The 26,993-nt window shown below is 39.2% G+C and overlaps 1 protein-coding gene across 1 annotated transcript in view; it reads left to right on the plus strand.

The window, feature by feature from the left end:
- Positions 1-26,993, plus strand: part of COMMD7 (COMM domain containing 7) — a 565,679-nt gene that overhangs the window by 362,010 nt on the left and 176,676 nt on the right. Inside the window, exon 7 of the mRNA XM_044090372.1 lies at positions 16,183-16,232. Coding sequence (XP_043946307.1) covers positions 16,183-16,232 — 50 coding nt within the window. The remainder of the gene's footprint in view (positions 1-16,182; positions 16,233-26,993) is intronic.

The following is a 26,993-nucleotide window of genomic DNA, read 5'->3' on the forward strand; positions in this document are numbered from 1 at the left end:
TATATTTAAAATAATTATGGACTGAAGTACAAGGAACTTGCCTTCTGTTTTAAAACAGAAGAAATTATAACTTCAGTCTAGTCTGAAAGAGGTATTTGCTGCAGATAGCAATATAACATTGTTCAAGATTTGATTGCTGTGATGCTTGGAAGTTGGTAGGATGGGATGATGACGTTTGGGGATATGATATTTAAAGCCATTTCCAAAGAAAATAAGTGACTCAGAAATTCAAGGCTATAATTGGTGTGGTAATAAAAAAAAGTTGGCTTTATTTGCATATAGTATTACTTTGTACCTGATAAAAGGACATTTCAGTGTTGTGGAACATTGAGACATTTTCAGGTCTCTTTGAGATATAACATTAATGAATACAAAACAAAGGCTATATATGTAAACTGTGTACACAGAGATGCATTGGTTCAGCAGTACCCATATTTATGGGACACTAAAATTATGTGTTTAGGAGTATGGGTTAAAAAGGATTCTGGTATGGCAGCTAATTATATGTAGGACTAAAAAGGTGATATAAAAACTGAGAAACTGAAAGCTCCTCTTTATGGATATGGATAGCAAGATACAAGCAGTGACAATGTTTTTAGTCACTTTAGTTTTATACGCAGGTCAGGCATACTTTTATCAACCAGAGGAGAAGTTGTGGACAGTAAATAATAAATACTTGAGGTTTTTTCTCTGGGAGGGGAAGAGAGCATGATTAAAGTGTGATAAGCTGATCCTTCCAATATAGCAAGGTGGTTTAGGATTACCTGATTTAAAGAGAAATTTTAGAGCTACACGGTTAAGGCTCATAAACAAAACACAAGCAGAAAGCCGTAATTCAGAGTGGAAAAGGGTAATGATGAAGGGGAGATTCTAGAAATAAGGAGAGACTGGGATTTTGAATGCAGATCCTTAAGGAGGATCACAACAGACATACAGAATGTTATATTCATAAAGTTGCATAAAGTATTCTAAGAGCTAAGTCAGCACAAGAATGGAGACGCAGATAACTGCATCTAGGGGTACAGAGAATAGATTAGAGGAGGCTGGATTTTACTGAAGAAAACTGGCAAAAGAACCAAGGTATTGGGAGCAAATCATTAGAGGGAAAGGTAATAGAATGGAAAGAGCCAAGGATTTATTTGGACTACAGGCTAGAGATTGCCTTCCCAATCAAGGCTTGATATCAGAGTATAGGCAAAGAGAAAGAAATAGGGGGATCCTAAGCGAAAGACAAGCACAAAATATAGGCAAAGAGAAAATAATAGGGGGGTCCTAAGCAGACCAGCACTGGTAGAGTTTTTAGTAGCATCTAGAACAGAAGCTGCTCTTAAAAAAGGGTAATTAGTAGGGCATATAAAACACTGCAAGATAACTATAGGAATCAATCAGAGGAAGATGGAAAAGACTGGAAGAGAGACTGGATAAGCAATTCAGAAGGAAACAATGGAAAAGAGTCCAGAAGATTTAGGTTTTTCGCTTGGAAGTGTAGGTATTTTTATACCCCAAGCAGACTTCAAAGAATTTTTCCTTGGGTAGATGACAAATGTTGGAGATGTGATGGGGAGGAAAGAAGTGACTGGGAATGTACATTTTGAGAGTGTGATGAGTTGGCACATTTTAAAAATCTATACAGAGTACTCTGTCAGAAATATTGGGTGACCAAATGGGTGTAACTAAAGAATTATTTTTTATTTTTTTTTTTTAGCTGAGATACAGGATCTGAATTGTCTAGACATAGTAAGACCTTGTTAAGTTTAATTCTGGTGGCTGCCAAAACATCAGTTACTTGAAAATGGAAATCAAAGTCTAAACCAACTGTATGTGAATTAGTGACTATTGTTAGAGAGAGACAAGAAGAACTTGAAGTGAGATCTGTAGAAAAGCGATAGGTGCAAATTACATAGAAAAACATGGAAATTGTGGGAACAGTACAGGCAGAATAATGTTTTGGAGGAGGAATGAGATTTAAGGGAAGGCAGGAATTTATAAATTTTATGTAATGTTGGATTGATGATAATTGTATAAAATAATATATGTCATGTAATGTTTGTGACTGTAAACATGTTAATATGGTTTGTGGTTTGTTTTATTTTATATAAATATGTGTTTGCCTAGGTCGTAAGTGTTAAGTTAATAAAGGTGTTAAATATATGCTCAGTGGGGATCCTTCTAGTTAGTGTTTTTGTCTAAGTATGAGTATGTGCAGATAAGCACTGTATTATAAAGGGTTTACATTCATTAACTGAATCACAGAACAGTTTTGCAGGAAAACATTTTTGCTAATAGTCTAATTAAGGACGGCTGAGTGATAGAGATGTCGAGTTAAAGGAACCAGGTCAACATTCGCATTTTTTCATTATTTATTGTAACATTCGCACACAGCCCAAAACCACCAAGAATGGAAGTGTCTTAAACACAAACATCTACTTGTTTCTACTTTCTTGCAGGGGGGCAAGCCCCCTTCACCCCCCACACCCCCTGCAAATTACATATATCAACTGCGAGATCACACTACAGTGAGGAAAAGGATTAATTTCCCGATCTTTATTGTTCCGTGATCTCTGTTCAAAAGCTTCAACAGCAGACTTCATAACATTGACTTCACATGCATGAACAACAGGCTCGATCCGTTTACATTAATTCAATAATACACGGTAAAACATTTCAATCAGTCTAGTAACTGCATTTGGTCAAATATAATCCAATTTACTGCAGTTCTGCAAAATGAATGTAAACCATTTTAAAGCATGTTACATTTTATATTATTTATTATGCAAGCATTAATTGTTCAGACTGGTTTTTATTAACATCTTTTTTTGTGTGTATACTGACTTATGCGAAATCCATTCTCAAGTAAGTTGCATATTTTGCAAATTGAAATGCACAGTTAATCTCCAGAAACTAGATGTGTATAATCACTTTATTTTCATACCAAGTGTGTAAAAAATCATCAAGGAAAGTACTGTTCTGATAAAAAGATTATTAAAGCACACCAAGTAAGCCATTATACGATTCATTTTAATCTTAAATATTTGCAGCTTTTATTGTATTTTCTGGTTGACATATACAGCAGCACAATGAAGATAGATTACATTCACACTGATAATATATTAAAGTGCCTCTTGGCAAGTTAGTACATTTTAATGTTGTTTTTTTCTTTTAAAGGTCAGTGATAAAGTTGATAGGATGAGTTTCATCTGAACATGTTTGTACACTTTCATTCTAACAATGCAGGAAGTGTAAGCTTCATTGTTGTGTAGCATATCAGTTTGACAGGATTGGACATTTCATTAAGAATTCATCTGTATCATTTTTCAAAAGCTTTTCATACCTCACATTCTTGTTTGCCTTATTATGTGTATAACCATTTTCAGTAACTTACAAGAAACTGCATAACTTCTAAATGAATTAGTAAATTATGCCATTATATATATATATATATATATATATATATATATATATATATATATATACACACACACACACACACACACACACACACACATGCACGGATTCACTTAAAAGCTCGAAATACTGAAATATCAAAATTCAGTATTTCGCACCCATAAATTCAGAAGCGCGAAATTCACAACCTCGCATACCGCTTCTGGTGCTTGGCTGTGGTTATAGATTCAGGTAAGTGTTTATGTGTTAAGGGTTTTGGATAGGTGCTGTGGTGTGTGTTAGTGTGTTTTGTTGCTGTGATGTGTGTGTGCAAGGAGAAATGTAGCTTGTGTGGTGGTGTTTTGTGTTTTTTTGTATGTAGTGCGACCTCGGAGTTAGAATATTTAAGTAGGGGGAGTGTGGGGGGACAGAGCTTGTGTTTGTGTGTAGGGAGGAAGGTGTGTGTTTGTGTACAGCAGAAGCGCTAATTCAAAATCTCCGGTATGCGAGATTTTGAATTTCGCGCTTCTGTGTTTTCATTCTTTTCAGGATTCCACTTTATGGGGTCGTAATACTGAATTTCGATATTTCAGTATTTTGAGCTTCTAAAGTGAATCCATGCGCACACATGTATGTATTATACTTTACGTTGTTGTTGTGTCTTTCGGCTTTTCCTGGTTAGGGGTCGCCACAGCGGAACTCCGGTCAGCTAATGATTGGCAGAAGATTTTTATGTGCCGAGTTGCCAGCCCTGACGCACAACCTTTAACGAAGGTACGCCCATTCACGCATATCTCCATACAGAAGACGCTCTAGCTTAGACTCGAACAGGACAACGTCTATCTGTGAGGCGACAGCGCTACCGCAGCACCACCACCGCAGTACATTGTATGGTTGTATATTTTGCGTGTGTGTGTGTGTGTGTGTGTGTGTGTGTGTGTGTGTGTGTGTGTGTGTGTGTGTATATATATATATATATATATATATATATGTATGTGGTGTGTGTGTATGTGTTTTATATATATATATATATATATATATATATATATATATATATATATATATATAAAATGTTTAGTATAACTATATAAAATGTTCAGTACCAAAATATAGAATTGATGTTCAGCGAACACAGGAATGCAAACAGCAGTTGGCCGATTCCCGTGTTTCGAAACGTTAATTGTGCAATAGTTCTTTTCAGCAAATGCCACTGTGCATTCACTATGTGCTTGATGTTTTGAACAGAGATCACAGTACAGTGCAAATTGGGAAATATATCCCTTTCCTTACTGTAGTGCAATCTCAGAGTTGGAATATATAGTTTCCAGAAGGTGTGGGGGCTTACCCCCCCCTGCAAAAACATGAATTCCAGTTTAGTAATTACCTTGGCACCTGTATGGACTTCACATTCAGTATTCAGCAAAAATGCTGAATCTGCTGAATTCGTTCATCAGATTCGACATTTTCACCTACTTAATATGGAAGAATTTGACACTCTCTCCCTCTCCCCTCTGCATAGATATATGCATATCTGGTTTTGGCAGGTTCACTCAATTGAGTATGGATTTCTGATTCAGCCACTGATAGAGTGCCATTGCAGGAAGAAGAGTGCAGTCAGAAGTGCTACACTGGTCTCCCTGGAAAATGCTGTGTGTAAATGTGGCAGTCCCCATACTAATAAGCCTTACACTGTTCCTCTGGAATATTTTGGTGGAATCTCATTAACAGAGGTAGAGTGATTCAAAGGTTAGCTCCACAACATTATTAGCCTATTGCATTATAGCAGCTCACACCCCCACTACCAGAAAAAATCAGTTGTAAAAGGGCAAGTAGTTAGAGCTGCACGTGTGATTACTAAACAGTAAGACTTCTTAGACGAGTGTGTTAACCTACAAAGTATGTTCCGTGCTAGAGCATACCGTAGTGCATTCATAGATGGAATCATAGAAGAATTGAAAATGAAAAGAGAGAGTGGTCACTTTAAACCTATTTTAGATAAAGTAAATTATATTAATGGGATAGAAATTAATGAATATAAAGGAACAATTTTAGAAAGCAATTCTTTACAACAAATAGAAAACATAGTATATAATTCAAACAAGTTTTCAGAAGCATTAATAATAACATACAGTGAAGATTTTAGATTGCCTAAATGGATTTTTGAGAAAAATTGGACAGTTTTAAGTGAAGATGAATACTTTAGACATTTAATTGGTGAAAAACTACTTATTGTGAATAGAAGGGGTAGAAATTTAAAAGATACCAGGGTAATCCTATGGGCTAGGCTTGTATTGGCTCCAGGGCTATTAGCCTAGTACGCAACTATGAACCTATGAAATATGAGACATGCAGTGATAATAGGATGTATGGAATGAAAAAGTGTGGCTTTTGTAAATGGTGTCACAAAATAGAAGTTAATGACAAATTTATTATAAGAGGTAGAAAATACCATATAAAAGGAAAATATAATTGTGAATCTAAGGTGGTTGTATATTTAAGTCGATGCAATTCATGCTCAGCTTATTATATAGGGAAAACCGAAAGGAAGTTTTCCCAACGGATAATACGAGCATGAATATGCAATTAGAAAGTCTAACTTAAACAATGTCTTAAGTAAGCACTCTGTAAACTGTCCTGGACACCAGTTTACTTATGTCATTACTGACCATGTAGTAAATGATGATAAGAAAGCATGGGGCGCCGCCTTGGAATTAAAACAACTACAATGGCAAGTGAGGATACAGGCAGATAGCTGGCCTGCAGTTAATGAACGCAGCTCCATAGCCCCAATATTGAAGCTGAAGGCGTTAAAAAGGAATAACATCTGTGGAAATAATTGAATATGATATTATATTTAAGCATTTTTGTAATATATATATTTTTTAGATTTTTCATGTATATTTTTCATACTAAATACATTTTATATATCCATATTAATATGCATTTTTAATAGTATCTATGCATGAATAGGGCAGTGAATTTTTTAATGTTCTTTTTAAATGTCCCTTGAAATGCCGTCTTTAAAAAGGTTTGAAAATGTCTCTTTAAAACTAGTATTTAATTAATTAATTAATGAAAGGAAATGACATCATTATAGAGAAGTATTTAAGACGTGTAACATTTTAATTTAATGTCTGAGGAAATTTAGCATTCACTTAAACAAAAGCGCTTACCAGTTTATTTTGCAGAGATTATTTTATAATATTTTGGAATAAAAAAACAAAACTAGTGAAAACAAAAAAAGAGAGCGGATTTGTAGAACTAAACTCCTTTATTGGTAAGTGCTTTCGTTGGCAAAAGGTAAGCCAACTTCTTCAGACCATCGAAAAACATACAAGATACAATCCCATGTGAAAAGGAATGCCTTTTATACACAGTGTTAGTCTAATCAAGCAATCAATTAAGTAAAAAACAATCAACGATAAAAAACCACAAGTAAATATTTGTTTGCTGAACTAGAGATTTGTTTTACATAGGTTTTTCTAAAATCGGTAAACTTTAGACAATAAACTTTCTAAAGCCTAGTTTATCTCAATATTAAAAATACCAAATTACCCAGCCTTGTGATGGTAACATATTTACTTTAAAATTACTAAATTTTTAAAACCATGTATATTAAAAGATCCTAAATGGATCTATTTATTCAAAAAGGCTTGTAATGCTTATCTAGCTAAGGCTTTTATTTTGAGTAAACATTTGATAGATACATATTCATTTAAACCCGGCATAATATAAACCACAGTACGGATCTGCCATGCCAATTCTATTTCCTTGAGTTTAAGTTGCCATGGGCCACCCCTGCTGCTACGGTCTACTTTTTGCAAGACAATAAAACTGAACTTATGGTCTGCGTGTTTTATTATATGCCTTGCTAGGGCATTTGTACTGATCTGCCTATCCATGCTATATTGATGCTCGTATATCCTTTGCTTGAGCTTTCGTTCTGTTTTTCCAATATAGTAACCTTCGCATTGGTTGCAGACAGCCCCATATACTAACCCTTGGGAATCACATGCATGTCTACCCCAAATTTAATAGGTTTTATCTCTGATGTTAACCTTATTAGTCACTTTAATATGTTTACATTGGGCACATCGTCCACATTTAAACATACCAGTTTGGCCTCTTAAAGCTTTTTTTCGGTCTCTCAACCAAGTTTTTCAAATTGAGACCTCTTCTGTATGTTATAGCTGGTGTTGTGCCCAACATTTTGACTAATTCGTTATCCTGTTGTATTAAATACCAATTTTTACATATAATTTCCCTAATGCTGCTTGCATCTAGGGAATAGGTTGTTAAAAAACTAGTTGCCCCATTCAATACCTTTTCTTTCCCTGGGAAATGTTAATAACATTCCCCACTGGTGGGGTTGTGTAAACTTGATTTTCTTGTACCAAAGGTTGAAAGTACCCTATTGATCTTTTATTACGTACCTCTTCCATCACTTGATCGATTAAGGGTAAAGGATAAGCTCTTTTTAAGAACATTTCCTTGAGGAGATTACATCCTCTAAGAAATCATCGAAATTGGATACCATCCTCGCTGCTCTTACTGCCTGTCCCTTAACCACTGCCCTTTTCTGATGGAGGGGATGGCAACTTGTGAAATGTAAAAATGTACTCTAGTATGTGGGTTTTCAATGGATGGTAGAACTAAAGTGCCTATTGTTATTGTCTTTAAAAAGGTGGCTGTCCAAAAAATTAACCTCATTTTGGCCTACTTAAATTCCAAGAATGAAGTAAATGAAGTAATTTCAGTTATAAACCCATTAATCATGTCCACCGGCCTCTTCCACAAGAAGAACATGTCATCCTGGTACCTTGTGTACCAGGCCACATGTTCTTTGTATGTTGTACAGTTAAATAGGAAGGACCTTTCCCAGTAGGCCAAGACACTGTTAGCAAACCTGCTCCCACAAGGGGAGCCCATTGCAATGCCACTCTTTTGGAGGAACAATTTGTCTGAAAAAAGAATATAATTATTCTCCAGTATTATTTCAAGGAGAACTTCTATCAGATTAATTTGCTGATGTTCCATCCCTCTTATGTGAAGGAACTCTCTAACCCATTCAATTCCTGTTCGGTATGGAATGGAGGTATAGAGGTCATTGATGTCGACTGTAAGAAAAATGTGATATTCATTGAACTCTAGTGCATTAATATTTTCTAAAAATTGCCAAGAATCTCGACATACTTGTGTCTCTGACTTAACAAACGGTTTCATCTTGCAGTCAACAAACTTGGCACAAGCATATGTCACAGAGCCCCTACCGTCCACAATAGGTCTAAAGGGTGGACTATTTAGATCCTTATGTATTTTAGGGGCACCAAACAATGTTGGAACTACTGGGGCTGGCATGGTCAAAAAATGGTATGTATTCACATCAATGCTTCCTTCAAGAAAAAGGTCGCTCAACATGCTATTAATTTTATTATATGCCCCATTTAGCTCATTCTGGCTTGCACTAACATATACATCACTATTTAATAAACTCAACATTCTTGTTTCATAGACCTGTTGGTCCATAAACACCAGCCCACCTCCTTTATCGGGTTTCATAACCCTCACGTTACATACATTAAGCAGTTTGAGAAGATCCCGTTCATTAACAGTGATGTTTCTATTTCTGTTATACTTAGCTACACTACAATTAAGTGCATGCCTAATGTCCATTTCACAAATTTTCTCAAACATAGCCAATGACGCTTGGAGGGGCGGGTTGAACAGATTTGAAACTCTTAAACTGTTAATAAGTCCAGAGTTTTGTCCCAGTTCACAAGTCAGATTGAGTTTACGAACAAACATTTTCAAGTCTATAACAGTTCTGACTACGTCAGCTTTGTGGTCCGGAACAAAAGTCAGCCCTTTGGCAAACAAATTGGCCATTTCCTCATCAACTTCCAAAGAGCTAAAATTAAAGATATGGAAGTCTCCTTCTGTATTCACTAAAACTTTGGGTAGGCACTGGACTAGCTCCTCCTTCTGTTTTGGTGCCTCCTTTGTGGGGCTTGTTTCTTGTTGTGCCTTGATTGTGCTGTTTGTTGCTGGCCGGTATGGGTACTCCGTAAACGCTGCTGAAAATTGTCTCCTATTTGATTGTTCATATTGTTCTGAGCAATAGAGCCCCCCCCCCCCCCAAACTTGGTTGTCGCCTTGGGCCATTTTTCTGTTGATAATTATGAATGCGATCACTTCGGCATACTTCTGTTGTTTGGGGAATGATTATATCATCCTCATTTTCCAAGTCAGTGTCTCCACTCGAAGCACTTGGGCCAGGCTGGGTGATTTGGTATTTTTAATATTGAGATAAATTAGGCTTGAGAAAGTTTATTGTCTAAGGTTTACTGATTTTAGAAAAACCTATGTAAAACAAATCTCTGGTTCAGCAAACAAATGGTTACTTGTGGTTTTTTATTGTTGATTGTTTTTTACTTAATTAATTGATTGCTTGATTAGACTAACACTGTGTATAAAAGGCATTCCTTTTCACATGGGATTGTATGTTTTTCGATGGTTTGAAGAAGTTGGCTTACCTTTTGCCAATGAAAGGGCTTACCAATAAAGGAGTTTAGTTCTACAAATCCGCTCTTTTTTTTTTTTTCACCAATATTTTGGAATAAACTTGCTGTTTTATTTTACATGGTGGTTCGTTCCTGGATATCTATCTGATATGTTGCCTTCGGATTCTCTTTGTGTTTAAGGTCTATTAGTGTGGTTGTTACTTAGATTCTGTAGGGTGCCTGAGGACTAAATTTTTGCACAAATGTCCTGCTGACCCCTCGGTGTTGTCTGTAGCTTCTGAAAAGCCCTCTCAATTGTTTCTTTCTCCAGAGTTACTGCCCTTTGATAAAGAAAGCAGCACCATGGAAAGGCGAGGGAAGAAGGTTTATACCTCTGCCACCTTGGCTTTTAAACCTGTTAATTATCAGACCCATATGTGTAGGTATTTGTTGGCTCTCTTATCCCAGGCTTGTCGCATTATTTCTGACTTTACAGACTTTGAGGGTAAGTCTTCTGCCCTTTCCCTGTTTGGGTCTTCCTCCCAGGTGGCTCATCATTTCATCAAATGTAGTTATGATGCAGCAGATGTTTCTTCCAGGGCTGCTGCTTTTGGGTCAGTGATGAGGAGGTGTTCTTGGCTTCGGCTTCATCCTTTGCCTGATGATATTAAGGCTAAGTTGATGGATAATAAACAGTTGTTTGGTGAAGCTGCTTCTGCTATGTTTTAACTCCCTTCAGAACAAGTGTAAGGCTTTACAGGTATGTAAACATGTATTTGTTTCTTCTGTGCTTAAATTCCAGACATTACCACAGTAAGTCAGATTTTGTTCGCAGGCACTCTCGCTGTCCTCTTAAGGGTAAAAAGGGTGGTAAGCGGGCTCTTCCTGCTAAATCTTCTCAGACTTCTGTGCCTCAGAAGTCTCCTTTTCCAGATAAACCAGGTGCTGTCTAACTATCCTGTTCTTCACAGCTACTTTCCTCTTTATCTTCGCCTTTCTCTCTCTCTTCCTTTTTGGCTACAGGTTACTCAGTATTTCTGATTCCTCTCCATTATTCGCCAGGGGTATTTCATGGTCTGGAAATCCCTTCCACCTGTTATGGGTATTCCTCAGCCTCATCAGGAACAACTATCTTTCTTTCCAGAAGCACTTCAGGATCTTTTGACTCAGGGTACTATTCAAGTGCTGCCTGTGTCTCAAAAAGGGAGGGGGGGGTTCACTCCAGGATGTTACTAGTGCCCGGGAAAGAGGGTAATTGGAAACCAATTCTGGACCTCTCTCATCTAAACAGTTTTCTGAAGGTGCCCTCCTTTCAAATGTTGTGCTTTCAGACTTTGTTCCCTCTACTGCTCACTCAGGCTTATCTTCTTTGCCGGTTAGTACTCCTAGTGTAGGATCTTGCTATCCAGTATGAAGTGACTCTTCAGGCAGTTTATATTTCCTCAGGTAAAAACATTGTGGCAGACACTCTGAGCAGGTCCTTAACTCAATTCCATGAATGGATACTTCACAGGGATGTGTTTCTGGACATTGTCCACCAGTGGGTTACTCTTCAAATAGAGTGGGTTACTCTTCAAATAGACCTGTGTGCCTTCCCTATGAACAGACAACTTCCTCTATTTTGTGGCAGATTCCCAGGTCATCTGGTTTGGAAGGTGGACACTCTATCTTTTTCTTGAAAGGGGGTGCTTCTCTGTGCTTTCTCTCCCCTTCCCCTCATTCCAAAAGTCCAGTTCAAAATTCAACAGGATTCTTTCATATTCTTGTTGGTGACTCCCTTTTGGTTGAGACAGCATTGGTTTTCTTTTCTGCATTTAGCCAAAGGCAGTCATCACAAGTTACCTGAAAGGTTGGACCTTCTCACATAGGACAAGGGGTCTCCCATCCATCCCCACCTGTCCACTCTTCAACTTACACTGTGGTTGATCGGATTTTTGATTACACATAGACGCCTTTTATTCTGAGGACGTGCTTAGGGTCCTGCAGGAGGCCAGGAAACCCAATACTAAGAAATCCTACTTATCCAAATGGAAGAAGTTTTCTGTTTGGTGTCTTTCTTGCACCCTGGATCCCCTTTCTGTGGACGTCTCTTTGGTTCTTTCTTATCTGTGTGAGTTGCTCAATGCTGGGTTGACTTATTCTTTTGTTAAGGCCCCACTTATCAGCTATCTCTGATTGTCTGCCTTTATCTCCTCCTTTAGCTTCTAGATTTGAGGATAAACAATTAATTAAAGGCATCCTTCATATTAGACCTCCCAGGAAGCCTGTTCCTCCTCACTGGGATCTTAATTTTGTTTTGGAGAAATTGACTTAGGCTGTTTTTTGAGTCTGCAGCTTCAGCTGCCTTGCAACATTGCTTTTGGAAGACTGTACGTTTGTTAGTCCTTACTTCTGCTAGATGGGTGTCTGAGCTTCAAGCCCTTAAAGCTTGTCCTCCTATTTTAGTGTTTCATAAGGACAGGGTGTCCTTGCATACTAATCTTTCTTTTATGCCCAAGGTGGTTAATGAGTTGCCCCTTAATCAGTCTATTCATTTGCCCTCTTTTTTCCCCTTCTCTGCAGTCTGCCAATGAGAAGGTGCTGCACACATTGGATGTGCATAGATAACACAGCTTTTGTTTGGAGAAGCCTAAGACAATTAGAAAATCAATCAGCTCTTTGTTTCCTTTCATCCTAGGTCTTTAGAATTAGCTGAATCCAAACAAGCTATTTCTTCTTATATCTCTAAAGCTATTTCTTTTTGTTATTCCTTTCGTGGTAAGAGCCTTCTTTCTTCTGTTAAGGCTCATTCAACTAGAGCTGCATCTTCTTCTGGTGCTTTTTTCAGGGGTTTGGATACTAACCCTATTCCTGATGCAGCTACCTGGACATCTGTGCATAAATTTACCAAGCACTAGAAGTTGGATGGAATCTCTAGTGCTAGAGCTGGTTTTGATTGGACCATCCTTCATGGCTTCCTAGAGGGCTCTTTTGGCCCTTCGTCCTCGCAAGGTTCTTCCTGAGTTTTGGCACTTTCCCTAATGTTATGAATACTGCAACAGTGAAATGGAAGGGCGTAGTACAGTTGTGTAAAATCTTACCATAACGGTGGATGTCCTTCTGTTTACTATTGCAGTATTCACTCCCTCCCTCCTCCCCCTGGTCTGTTTGTCTTCTGGATGTACTGGTTACCTCTCTCAATTCTGAGGATGGTACGTTTGAACGGCACCTTTATGCCTTATTCTATGTGAGGAGCATACATGTGACATACAACGTACCTCAAAGCAACTTAAGGCTTTGGTACACTGGCCGGACATCAGGCTGCCCTTGGCGGGGATAGCTAATGTTATGAATACTGCAACGGTTGAGAGAAGGACATCTACCATTATGGTAAGATTTTTCACATCTGTACGTACTTGCTTTTTGGTGAGTATTTTTCCACTTAATTTTATTTTGATTTTAGTTGAAATGGAGTTAATCAGTCTATATTTGGGGTAAAGTTGAGGGCTTCATTAAATAGGTTTGGTGCAATGTGTGGAGAGTTTAGGGACGATGTGGTTGAGACAGAGAGATGTTGTGCTATTATTGAATCATGGTAGGTTGAGAGCTTGTTCAGAAGGAGATGAGAGGATTTGCTGAGCAGCAGCATGATGAAGTAGAGGGATCTGTATTTTATTGTTACCAGGTAGTGTGGAAGTAAGAATCAAAAAGAAAGAAAGGAGCTGTATGAGTATGATATTTAGTGGTGGAGTCTAAAAGCTGGTACAAGGCAGGTAGACAGGAAGTGTTTTCTATGATGGAAGGGTGTTATGCTGTCTTGATGTCTCAGATCAGTTATTAGAGAGAAGAATCAGCTTATAGTAGGTACAAAGCAATTAAGAAGGAGGTGCAAAGTAGAACAGGTTTTCTTTCACTTACTGAACTCAGAAACCAAGGACAGTGGTCAACTTAATAAGTGGTCCTTAAAGTGCAAGGAATACTCCTGGGGCGTCACAGCCACTTTCTAGCACAGGGCAGGCACATAATTGACTAGTTAAAGTTACTACACAAGGCTCTTCATGTTAAAATTGCTTATATTGCACAATTACAGTATTCTCAGTAAAAACTTTTTCAGAGGTGCATCTTATGGCACAGCTCCTGAAGTTTTGGGGTCTGGGATGGATGTAATGACCACAGATTCTGAAAGTCATAAGGAATACGAGGGAGGAAATAGATTTTTGTATGTGATCAAGGTTGGAGTGATGTTTCTTGATGTGTCTCTCTACTCTAGATGGAGTGATGTTACTTGAAAAACTGGGCCACGTACACAATGAAACTGTGTGCATTCACTCTAGTTGCTCTTGAGGCATAGAATTTTTTAACTTTTCCATTTCTTTGAAACTTCATTTGGTGGTGTTCATTCACAGTCCCTTTGCATCCTAGAGCTGACTGTCATTATTTTATTTGTGTTTCATGAGACTATGTAAATCATGGAGCATACTGATTACCATCTGAAACTGGGGGAAATAAGTAACCTTGTTATGCACCTGTTTAACATTGTACATGCTTAACAACTTTTGTAGTGCATAGAGCATGGTGATTGCACTCTGAAATTTGGAAAAAGGCAAATGAGTTAAGTGTTAAAGTAGCATGAGACCCGACCTTAAAAATTATTAAGACCCCGTGCTTAAGTTGTTAAGGTCGGGTCTAGTGCTAAGCAGACAAATCTGCTAGTACTGACCAGTAAATGACAGCGGCAGTACTGCTGTCCAAACAGATAATGTATCCCTTTGTCATACAAGCTTAGAAAGTAGCTAGAATAACAGGATATGTTTGATGGACTTTTTTTTTTCTAAAATGTATGAACTCTGAAACTCAAATGTTTGTCACTATTCAGTGGCTTCAGTCCTCTGTGATTTGTCAACCACGGACTTTGAGTGACAGACCAAACAAATGAGGTAAAAATCTGGACATTCTTTGAATACCTGGACTGTTGAAAGCCATGAAAGGTGAGTGTAAATGTAACACAAAGTGTTGAACTGCTTTTCTGACAGTACCCCACTAAGTGTTTTACGGTTTTGAGAGCCGTCAAAACTGCATTTTGTTCTATAACTAGTAGTACATAGAGCAGGTAAAGCTCCATGCACTACAAAGAATTATGATCAGGTTACAGAACAAAACTCTGCCCAAAAATTCACTTCTCAAGCTTCAATCTCAAGTTTAATTTCTTGGCATCCATGTCTCGAACAAATAAGTAAACAGGTTATGATCACCGAACCGATCATAATCCTCTATGTTATGCACCTTTTAGAGGTTCAGAGTACCCAGTCTCAGTGCAGTTTTTGTTCTGAGTGATCTGTTTTAATAATGCAGGTAAAATCTTGTGTTTTCAATTAATGTAAATTCACTGTACTATAAAAATTATGATGCCAGGTGTAGAAGATGATGAACAGGTTTCCAATCATGAACAACTTGTTAAGCATTGTACTCAAAGATGTCTAGAAATTCACCTATAGAGTAGAGTGAAGTGAAGCAAAGCTCAAGGTGAATCTTGACAACCATGTCAAGAACACAAACCAGACAATAATGATCAGAGGAAACCATTCATAATGCTTTCTATTACCCTGCAGCATTTTTATGGATTTGATAGCTGTGAAACATGTTGCTTCTTGAAGTAATAAATTTTAGTACTTTTGTTAAGCAAATTATAGTGTTTTAACACTGTGTGTACTGATTCTGAGTGAATTACCAAACAAAGTCTGGCCCCCCGATGCACTCCAGATGTTTTCTTGTGCTGTTGATATCGAGATAGTGACTGATTAAGTTACTTGGACAGACAAGTTAAATATAACATTCATCTGTGTCATCCACCATTAGGCTTTGCTGCATTGCTTTCTTATTGTGAGTTTGAATTTTGTTATTCTGTTCTTTGTTAGCTTTATTGTGTGCTTGTTTTAATTGTGTTATATTTATCATTCTTTCCTACATGGCCCAGGTCTTGGCTGGAAAGGGTCCACGGACAAGTTCATGTAACCATTAAGCAATTGTTAAATGAATAAATGTAGTCTTTCCACAATTCATCTTACACTTGTTTCCAGCCCGACAACTGTTGCAGCCATTGTGACTCCATTTGAGAGGGTGTATAAGCTAGACGTGTCTATACATCTGGCAGCGTAATAGCCTCACTGTGTTATGGGTAAGCAAATTCAATCATACTGGCCTACTAATGTGTTAACTGTGGGTTCAGTGCCAGTGATCAGAAGGAATAAAAATACTACTAAAGGTATACTATATGATATAAACTAAAGGTCTTTCTCCCTCTTTATTTTTTTTTTTACAGTAACTGTAGGAAGCAGTGAATTGCAGAAAGTTGGGAACATCTTTTTACAAGTGAGTATAATGTTTTAATTGCCGTGCATGGTTTACTGAAAAAAATGTGTTCAGCACTGAAACATTTAACTAGAAAAGGCATCTGGCAGTAACATTTTTCTGGCTTCAAGCATAGGCGTGATGAATTAATAGATACAGTTGTAAATTTAAAGATGGGTGACATAGCAACAAAACAGGGAGGGGCAAGATGGTGTTGGGATAACAGTTTACTGACAAAAAGTATGTGGTTACGTTAGGTTTCTTGAGTTAACTAAGTGGACTGTTTGCCTGTCTGTATTTTAATTTAATTTAATTTAATAGTTTGTAAACACTGTAGACATTATTATGACAGTCAACTTGTTTGATTTTCAGCAATCATTCACTGTCATGGTCTGATTCCTTAAAGACAGTTTGGTTTGGACCTGCTAAATATACTGAACTTTCAGTCTTTGAAAGGTATAACCTTATCTGTAGGTTTGTAACCTTGGAGTAAATTACATCAGAGAGTGGTTACAGAAATAATATCTCCCTGCATGGAGATTTCTGGGATAGGATGGTCACCCCCCATGAAAAACAGAATGAAGTTTACACTTGGTCTCAGACTGTTAAATACTGACATTCTTCGAAGCGCATTTTAGATGGTGGAGACCCAATTTTAAAACCGGTGAGAAAGAGAGAACAGATTTAACAATCTGGTACTAAATCACTTTTATGTATTACATATTTTTTAGGTGCACTATTTGACTGGAAATTTTCCACCAGCCATCCACATACCCCATTCATGTGTAACTTTATCCCTGTGTAGACTGGGAAACTTGCACTGCCTCTTCCTCACCAGCACAATGCTTCCTGGACTTTAACACAGCCACCCTGGAGCAGATGATGCACGCTGCAACCAGAGTCATGTGTCACATCCTCACAAGTGAGGCTGGATCACAAAGCTTTCTTTTTTGAAGTAAAACCCAGCTAAACCAGTAACAGTTTGGAACTTCTCTAAGGCAAACTACATCCTGTTAAGTGAAACTGTCTTTCGGCTTTTCCCGGTTAGGGGTCGCCACAGCAGAACTCCGGTCCGTTAATGATTGGCAGTAGATTTTTACGTGCTGGCTTGCCGGGCCTAACGCACAACCTTCAATGAAGGAACGCCCATTCACGTATGTCGACACACAGAAGATGCTGTGAGAATTGAACGTGCAACGTCTAACTGTGAGGCGACAACGCTACTGCACCACCACCGCAGTAAGTTTGTCAAAATTCAAGGCTACCCCTAACCATGAGACCACAGCTGTCTGTGCAGAATTTTTCACAGAATCCCTATACAAACATGTGAATGGCTGCATAGAAGCTGACATATCTGCCAGAAATAAACCCAAAACAAACACTAAAAACAAGCCCTGCTGATGGAATACTCACCAAAACAGGGTGTATAATAAAAGAAGAAGAAAGCTCATTGCCAAAATCAGGAAGAGCAACTCCCTTAAAGACAAATGCTCTCTTAAACAACTAAACAAAAAACTAAAAGGTCTAATTAAGTCCAGGAAGGCCACCTATGAGGTCAGGATAGCCTGCCATGATAAGGATAATTACAAGGTTGTCAGCTGTATCCTGAACCTTAAAAGTGACGCACAGCAGTGTGCTGAATTGGTTGTGAATGGTAGCACCTTCTCCAATCAGGGTGACATAAGATAAATTCATCTCAGACTGCACCCCCCCATTCCCTACCCAGCTCTACCAAGGGAAATCCCCTCCACCATACTACCCCCAACTATTATCAAACAAAAATCTTGCAAGTGGCTTTAACACAAATGACTGATGCCAAAGCCATGGCCTAAAACTCAATGCCAAAAAATATATTAAAATGCCCATTGAGAAACTGTCAACCCAAGTTAATTAATGTAGCTGTAAAATGACCCTAAGAGCCGACCCAGTAGTAAGGGATCTGGGAACATATGTAAACAGCAGATTGGTCTTTGGCCAACATGTAGCTAAGATAGTTAGAAAATTATTTTGTGTCACCCAACTTTTACAGTGGATATAAAAAGTGTATACACCCCTGTTAAAATGCCAGGTTTTTGTGATATAAAAAATGAGACCACAATAAATCATTTCAAAACTTTTCCCACCTTTACTATGATCTGTAACCTGTACAATTCAATTGGAAACAAACTAATCTGTTAGCGAAAAAAATAAAAAACGTACAATAAGCTGGTTGCATAAGTGTGCACACCCTTAAACTAATACTTTGTTGAAGCACCTTTTGATTTATTTACAGCAATCAGTCTTCTTGGGTAGGCGTCTGTCAGCATGGCACATCTTGACTTGACAATATTTGCCCACTCTTCCTTGCAAAAGTGCCCCAAATCTGTCAGATTGCTAAGGCATCTCTTGTACACAGCCCTCTTCAGGTGACCCCACAGATTTTCTCTTGGAGTTAGGTCTGGGATCTGGCTGGGCCATTCCAAAACTTTAATTTTCTTCTGGTGAAGCCATTCTTTTGTTGATTTGGATCTATGCTTGGGGTCATTGTCATGTTGAAAGGTGAAATTCCTCTTCATCTTCAGCTTTCTAGCAGATGCCTGAAGATTTTGGGCCAAAAGTGACTGGTATTTGGAACTGTTCATAATTACCTCCACCTTGATTAAAGCTCCAGTTCCAGCTGACTTGAAGCAACCCCAAAACATGATACTGCCACCACCATGCTTCACTGTGGGAATGGTGTTCTTTTGGTGATGTGAAGTGTTGTTTTTGTGCCAAACATACCTTTTGAAATTGTGGCCAAGAAGTTCAACCTTAGTCTCAACAGACCATAATGCATTTTCCCACATGTTTTTGGGAGACTTGATGTATTGTTTTGCAAATTTTAGCCTGGCCTGGATGTTTTTCTGTGTAAGAAAAGGCTTCAGTCTTGCAACCCTACCTCATAGTCCAGACATATGGAGAATGCTGGAGATTGTTGTCGCATGTAGTACACAACCAGTACTTGCCAGAAATTCCTGCAGCTCCTTCAGTGTTGCTGTAAGTCTCTTGGGAAGCCTCCCTGACCAGTTTTCTTGTTGTCTTTTCATCAATTTTAGAGGGACGTCCAGCTCTTTGCAGCGTCACGGTTGTCCCATATTTTCTCCACTTTTTGATGACTGTCTTCACCATGTTCCATGGTATAGCCAATGCAGTGAAACTTTTTTGAACCCTTCTCCTGACTGATACCTTTCAGCCATGAGATCCCTTTGATGCTTTGTAAGCTGTCTCTGAACCATGGCTTTTGCTGTAGCAGGCAACTGAGTAAATGTCAGGAAAATCCTACTAGGACAGCTGAACTTTATTTGGGGTTAATCAGAGTCTCTTTAATTTATGGCAGGTGTGTACCCAAGAAGACTGAATGCTGTAATTAAATCAAAAGACGCTTTAACAAAGTATTAATTTAAGGGTGTACACACTTATGCAACCAGCTTATTATACATTTTTTATTTTTTACATTTTTCCCCTAACAGATTTGTTTTCCACTTGAATTGTACATGTTATAGGTCACATTAAAGGTGGAAAAAGTTTTGAAATGATTTATTGTGGTATCATTTTTTTATATCACAAAAACCTGGCATTTTAACAGGGGTGTGTACACTTTTTATATCCACTGTAAATAAAGAATATGGCATCCATGTCCAAGGAAGTATACAGTCCAAGGAAATAGAGTGCCCTCTTGGGTGTGTATTTAACCAGACACTTGCCACAGTTGGAATGCTTTCAAAGGTTTCTTACCAAAAGAATTCAGGGCATAAATACCCTATCCTACATGAATCACCAGTCCTAAAGGCTCTCTTTCTGTATTCAGTCTCCTACAGGCTGCTGCAGGGGGAATTTTGCCTAGCTTACAGGGCTTCCTTAGACCTAACCCTGATGGATCTTTTGCACATGCACAAAACAAACAGCACCAGAAACACTAGATCCAGGTCTGAACTTTACTTGTGACATGAACAGAACATGCTGGAGAGACAGATATGTGTCTCGAAGGATCCTTGCTCTTTGGAATAAGCTCCCTATCCACGTAAAACAGAGTTCATCACTGACTTCAAACAAAACATTGACAATTGGATGGGAATTCTTAAATGTATCCGTGGTCTAACCCCCATGCCCCTTATGGACAGAGGCAGTCAATAAGAAAAGTATTATTTTAATACCCTCACCCACAAATCCTTTGTTACCTCCCTACTAACATCCCCCCCCCATAGATGCTCATGATACTTGAACCCAAATGGTTTGGGATGCACACCTAGGCTTGTAAGGGCCCTACTGTTCATTAGCTTACTAGCAACCTATGAACCTAAGTGACATTTATGTTTGTTGCCTCTGTTTTGTGATATTGAATATTTATTCATATACTGGCATTGAACAAGGAGTGAAGTTTACATATTTTTGTAACAAGTTACTGTTACTTTCACAAAACTATTTAAATTCTTTGTTGTGTAACCCAAGTACAGCATGGTCAGGTGCAAGATTGGAGTAATTCTTCTACTAATGCCTTAAATGTTATTTCATCGCACAAAATGTCAGCAGAGCAGTGCTTTTGCTTGAAGATAGAAAGGGTAATGCACATCAAACAATGACAGTGCCCTTTCCCCGGATTTACTAATCTTCCGTGCAGGACTAATCTAGTCTTGCATGGAAGCGGCAGTTTAGGAGGAGGATGGCACCGCGCCATGCATATTAATGAAGGCGCGCTGCCTGACCTCCTAATCCTACATGGAGTGTGGACGAGTGCAGGGGGTGTGTCTGAGAGCAGAGCCCTCAGAATTAACACACCCATGCAAAGTAGAACAGCAGAAACTGTAAATAAATGAGCGAGTCTACTCATAGGTGCCCACATGTCCCCACCAACAGTCCCCCATGTGTACAACAGGAACAGTACATATAAATAAAGTGAAGAAACTCTTTTATTTATTTTTAAATCCCTGAGTACAGCTAACCGTAGGTGCGTGGGTTTGCCCATCGCTTAGCTACGGTTAAAGCAGTTTAAAAGGCTGAAGAGGATAATAATGAAGATATATGCAAATGAAGCAGCACAGCAATAGTGTAGCGGTCAGAGCATCCGCCTAACGAGCAGGCATTCCCGGTTCGAGTCCCACTGCAGCACATTCCATTTTCTATGTGAAATCTGTATATGAAAATTTTTTTGACATTCGTTTGCAGTATAACCTACTAAATAACATTTAAATGTGAACCGGAATACTGTATTAAATGCACATGTGAAGTGTCAGTGTCATAATGAATACGGCACTAGTAAGCAGGTTTAAGAACAAATAAGCAGTAGTAAGCATATATAAGCACTAGTAAGCATGTTTAAGTGCGTTTGCGTGGGGGTAAGCATTGCCTACACAGATTAAGCAAAGTAGAAGCTAACTGAATGTAAGAAACTGTAACCGGAGGTTAGCATTGCTTAGCTCCATGCAAACCCTAGCACACCAGCTTACAACTGCTTTAAAGTGCCTTAATCACTCTGTACCCAATGGTCCATGTTGTGCCCAGCAACAAAATAAACAACTTCTGCAAGGCTCGAACTCAGGACCCTGTACACCACAGTCACACTAGTTAACAACTAAGCCATCATAGCAATACATATAAATGAGGTATCAGCAAACTAATCCTCACCACAGGAAAATCAAATCAAACATGTGAACTGAATCTATGTACAGTGTGATGTTGTATAACCTGCCAAAGAACATAAATATGTGAATTGGAGTACTGCAGTAACATAGATTTGAGGTGTTATTGTAATAAAGTGTAGAAGTCCCCAGGTCCCCATACAGTGCATGTACACATGAATCACGGATGCCAGACACATATATAACCTGTAATGAATTCATAAATCACTGCCAAAAGGCAAATATAGTGCTAATTAACTATTAAGCAATGCCAGCCGCAGCAAAGCTCAACTTAGTAAGTGTAAGCAATGTGTAGGGAAGCCAATTTAATCTACCTAGTGCTATACCTCTTTAAACAATGCCAGCCTTAGGTAAGCAGGTTTGCCCGTAGCTTAACCTTTTCAAAACCGGCCAATAACGGAAAAGTGCGGGAAATCGGCCCTACTTAAACCCAAGAGGTGAGAATACAGCTCATAACTGGTTGTAGCTTCCCCTTGCAGACACTATAGCAGTAAGGGGAGAAGGAGTGCACTTCCGGGCACAACACTGGTGCATCCAGCAGTCCAAGGTCATGGACTCCTAGTTAAAGACCATGCGCAGAGACTGCTTCAGGACCAGTACCAGGGCTCCCAGTATAAGGCGGAGGTCTGGGACCATATCGCCCGCGACCTCACCAGTGCCACTGGCATACCCCGAATTGGTGAGCAGATCAGGCACTACTATGCCGACCTGAAGCGGTGGAAGGGGACCCTCTTGGAGGAGTGGCTCCATGAGGCTAGAGCATCAGGGGATGTCCCAGCTGTGTGTACGTATCAGTCCACTACCTGTTTAATAATGGCCAGCTCAGGTATATCATGGATAGGTATGGCTAAGTATTCCTCTTATGTCCCTCACAGCTGCAGGTGGAGTGGGCCGCGAACCAGGAGGCCCACATCTGCCGCCTGGCGCGGTTGCGACACGAGGCAGGTCAGTAATACTCATGCTTTTACTGTCATAGGAAATAAAAATAAAAGTAGTAGTAAAGTAATTGCTAGTATAAAACCTGTATTGTTCACGGCAAGTACTGCATACACTAGAGAATATGGCAGGAATAGTCTGATATTGTTAGTATGGCAATAAAAGTGTAATACCCTGACAAAACAGGTCTAACAGCTGGACTGTATGTGTGTATTCTGGTATCATATGGTAATGTAGATTTGCAATCATGTAATAGTACTGTAGTGTTAAGCACTGTTACCCACACCATGCACCATAACATGAATGTGTAGGAATGCCTGTATATGACAAGTGTAATCCCCAGAGGTCATTTAGTATAACTGGGAGACACATAGACAGTAAACAGGGGAAATGCAGACAACAAAACCCAAATAGCACATGCAACTGAGATGTGAACTGTTGTTTTATTAGCATACACAGCCACAATTTGAATCCTGCGAGTGGTAGTAGTCTGCATACAGAATTATACACCACGACTGTACAGATATGTCCAGACTGTCTATCAAAGGGGCCCATATCTAATGCCTATCAACATGTCCCCCTGGGAAATCTGTGGGATGATCCCAGACGTATAGGCAGCAAACAGGAAATACAACTGATTGACACACATCTGTGACAACAAACCTGGCACACTAGCAACTCCCCAATACCTTATGTGACAAAGAAGCCACGTATGTCCCATTCACACCCCAACCTGTTAAGCTGTGGTCAGAGTGTGTACAGTAACAGAGTGAGATGTATGTGCGTAATACTAATGTGTAACCTGGAACCTTGTATGGCAACAGTCAGGTAGTGCTAACCAGCATTGCTCCCACAGGTACGTTGGATACGAACACTGTGCTGTGAAATACAGACCAATATAACCTGTACTGGTACCGTCCACCCTGGTATTGTAGGGGATTGTGAGTGTTGCAGTTTCTCTGAATAATAAAGTATCAGTGGTCACTGTCGGCCACACTGTGCTACATAATATAATGGTGTAGGAAAGCATGTACATGTGTGTGTCAGGTCACTAAAGGTGGAAGACGGCAGTAGTCTAGGTATGTCCAGGCATACCAGCATGTGGTCAACACATGGCCAGAGTCTGTGCAGAAAGAGTTGGATAGGATAGTGCAAAACATCAACCCGGAATCCCACCGTATGTGTACAGTCAGTGTTAACAAACATTCCCTGCACAGATAAACCAGGTAAGAGGTCTATACTGCAGGTAAAACCGGTTCATGTGTAATGATGTTGACAGCCATATCAGTCTCCAATATAGGTCTACAGGGTAGTGTAGTAACACTTGTAAGGTACAGATAACAGCACTGACTAGGAAAGTAATGTGGAGTACAGGAATATACTACTTGTTAACTGACAACTTTCTCTCCCCCCACCTTATCTCCAACAATAATCAACATACCCTCCCCAACTGGTATGTACTGACTCTGATAATGGCCAATCGTTTGATAAATATTCTAATGGTTCCCATGCATGTGCCATATTTAATTATTCCAACATTGTTGGCACGGTGCTTTCAACGTACCTGCATGCTGTTTGTATTACCACTGTGGTCCCATATATACATGTGTTCTGTTTGCTATGCAACTGTTCCATATCTGGTGTCTGGGTTAGTGGGAATATGTATGCATGCTGTTATACTTAACCCTGGAATGTGTTGACTATAACTAATCCATATATGATGTTGAAATCTAAACACTAGAGCACGCTTGGGAAGGCTGGTCCCAGCGAACCCACCTGTCCCACCTCAGCTGGCCGAGGCACTGGGCACCAGCATGTCTGGGGCCCAACCCCAAACCTCCCTGTCCGTTGGTCCTGCACCATCTTCGGGTGGAACCACCTCAGGGGATGGGGCTCGCCCCCCCCCCGAGAGTGGGTGTGGACAGGCATCTGTCACCCGTGGCCAGTTCGGGTTCGTGGTGCTTAGAGTGATCAACGACCAGGTCGGTGATCTTCTACACCAGCTTGAGGGCCACGTGTCCCAATTATAGAGTCAGCCTGGCTCTGCGGCTCAACCCCAAGCACAGCCACCTTCGGGGCTGTGAAGGTGCAGTGGTGACTGCCCATGGGTGGGGACCTCAGTCCCACTGTTACCACTAGGGGGCTTGTGGGCTTCTGATATCCCAACACCCTTCCCCATCAAGGTGTTTACCCCCCACATGTGTCATATACCACCCCTGTATGCGTCTTGTGTGTCTTGTCTGTTAATCTTTCCCAACTTACCTCCCCAAATATACCTACTACCCCTCCCAACATCCCACTCCCACCTGAAAAAAAAAAGGACAATCTGTTCCCACAAAAAAAAATCTCGCCTCATATATAGCTGTCCATTTCACACACATGTCCACTGGACACATGTAATCTGCTCTAATTGGCATCACAATGAATTATTGTTGTCCTCACCCCTCTCCCAGGGGTTCGAGTGTCCAAATCTACCTCTAAATACAGTGTATATGCTCAGCTGTTGCTGTAGTAGAAATGGGCAGCTATGGACCTTCCATACACCATTCCTGCACATCCCTAGATATTTTCCCTACTGTCTTTCCCTCTTTGTGCCCCTTTCTTCACCACTTTCCTATCAACCCCTTTTTCTTTTCTTTTCTTTTAAAGAAATTAGAGTGGGGGTAAGCAGGAGTAAGCACTTTTAAGCAGCAGTAAGCAGGATTAAACCTGTTTGCGTGGGTGTAAGCAATACCTACACAGGTTAAGCAATTCAGGAGCTGAGTATAAGAAACGGTAACCTTAACTTAGCAGTGCATACCATTGGGCAAACCTGCTCAAACCCACTTACAACTGCTCAAAAGTGCCTTAATCGCACTGTATCCAATGGCCCTTGTTCTGCCTAGCAACAAAATAAACAGCCTCTGCTAGGATCAAACCCAGGAACCTGCACACCATAGCCAAGTGATTTACCACTAAGCCATGTCAGATATACATGTCCTTGATGCATTCACAAACATATCATCCAGCCCAGTCATTCAACAGTACAGAGAATGCATTCCAACATGTAGATGCATGTGAGTGAGTAAATATACTAATGTCCAAACAGGTACAACATATTGATATATATATATATATATATATATATATATATATATATATATATAAATATATATGAACATATAAACATGCAAATGCCTACATCTATAGATGTATATGTCCACATCTACATGTCTAAATATATACGACAGGTTATATTTATATATATATATATATATATATATATATATATATATATATAGATATATAGATATATACATATATATATATATATATATATATATATATGTCAGCAGATATATGTGTGTGTGTGTGTGTGTATATATATATATATATATATATATATATATATATATGTATATATATATAGACATACACACATATATAGGTATATATGGACATACATCTGTAGGTAACAATGGGGAAATAAAAACATATATGTCCTCATACATTAATGGGGTTGAGAGGCCCCACACAATATACGTCTGGTACGAATAGGTATACCCCCCCAGCCAAGCACAACCCCCCCTGTAATACAGTACCAAGTGTTGCAGATCCCATAACCAGGACCAGGCACGACATGGCTATCCCTAGGATCCATATACACAGACACATATATCCAGCTACAGGTATGTGTATATATATATATATATATTTAACTACACATACACACACACAGATATGTACAGTAAGATACATATGTGGTACGTACACACAGTATGGAGCAGCCAGTATTCCTACAGTCACCACCTTACCAACTGGAGACTGTATGAGCCACCCATACAAATGACATTCATAGCCTGCAACATATACCCACAGAGATATCTAAGGGTATAACACCACACACAGGTGTGCATAAATGAATGTGAAAGCTTTATTTGTGTACTATGACAGTTGTATATGCCATGTCATATAGCTGTTTAGACACTGACATCCATATGAACAGTGTAATGCAACTGTGAAACAGTTATACTAAGACAGTAGTCTGGAAAGGTCGACATATGTTGCTGTCCAGGTCGAGGCCTTCAAGTAATACAATAGTAATGACAGACTGGGCCACAGCATACCAGACAATCAACAGTATGTAATGCAAATGTATAGGTCAGCAGCCTCTATCTACACTCTGTACACAGTCCCTAAGGGTACAGACCCC

The sequence above is a fragment of the Protopterus annectens genome, chromosome 12.part0 (genome assembly GCF_019279795.1).
Source record: "Protopterus annectens isolate FY-2018-M chromosome 12.part0, PAN1.0, whole genome shotgun sequence".
NCBI classification, from domain to species: domain Eukaryota; kingdom Metazoa; phylum Chordata; order Ceratodontiformes; family Protopteridae; genus Protopterus; species Protopterus annectens.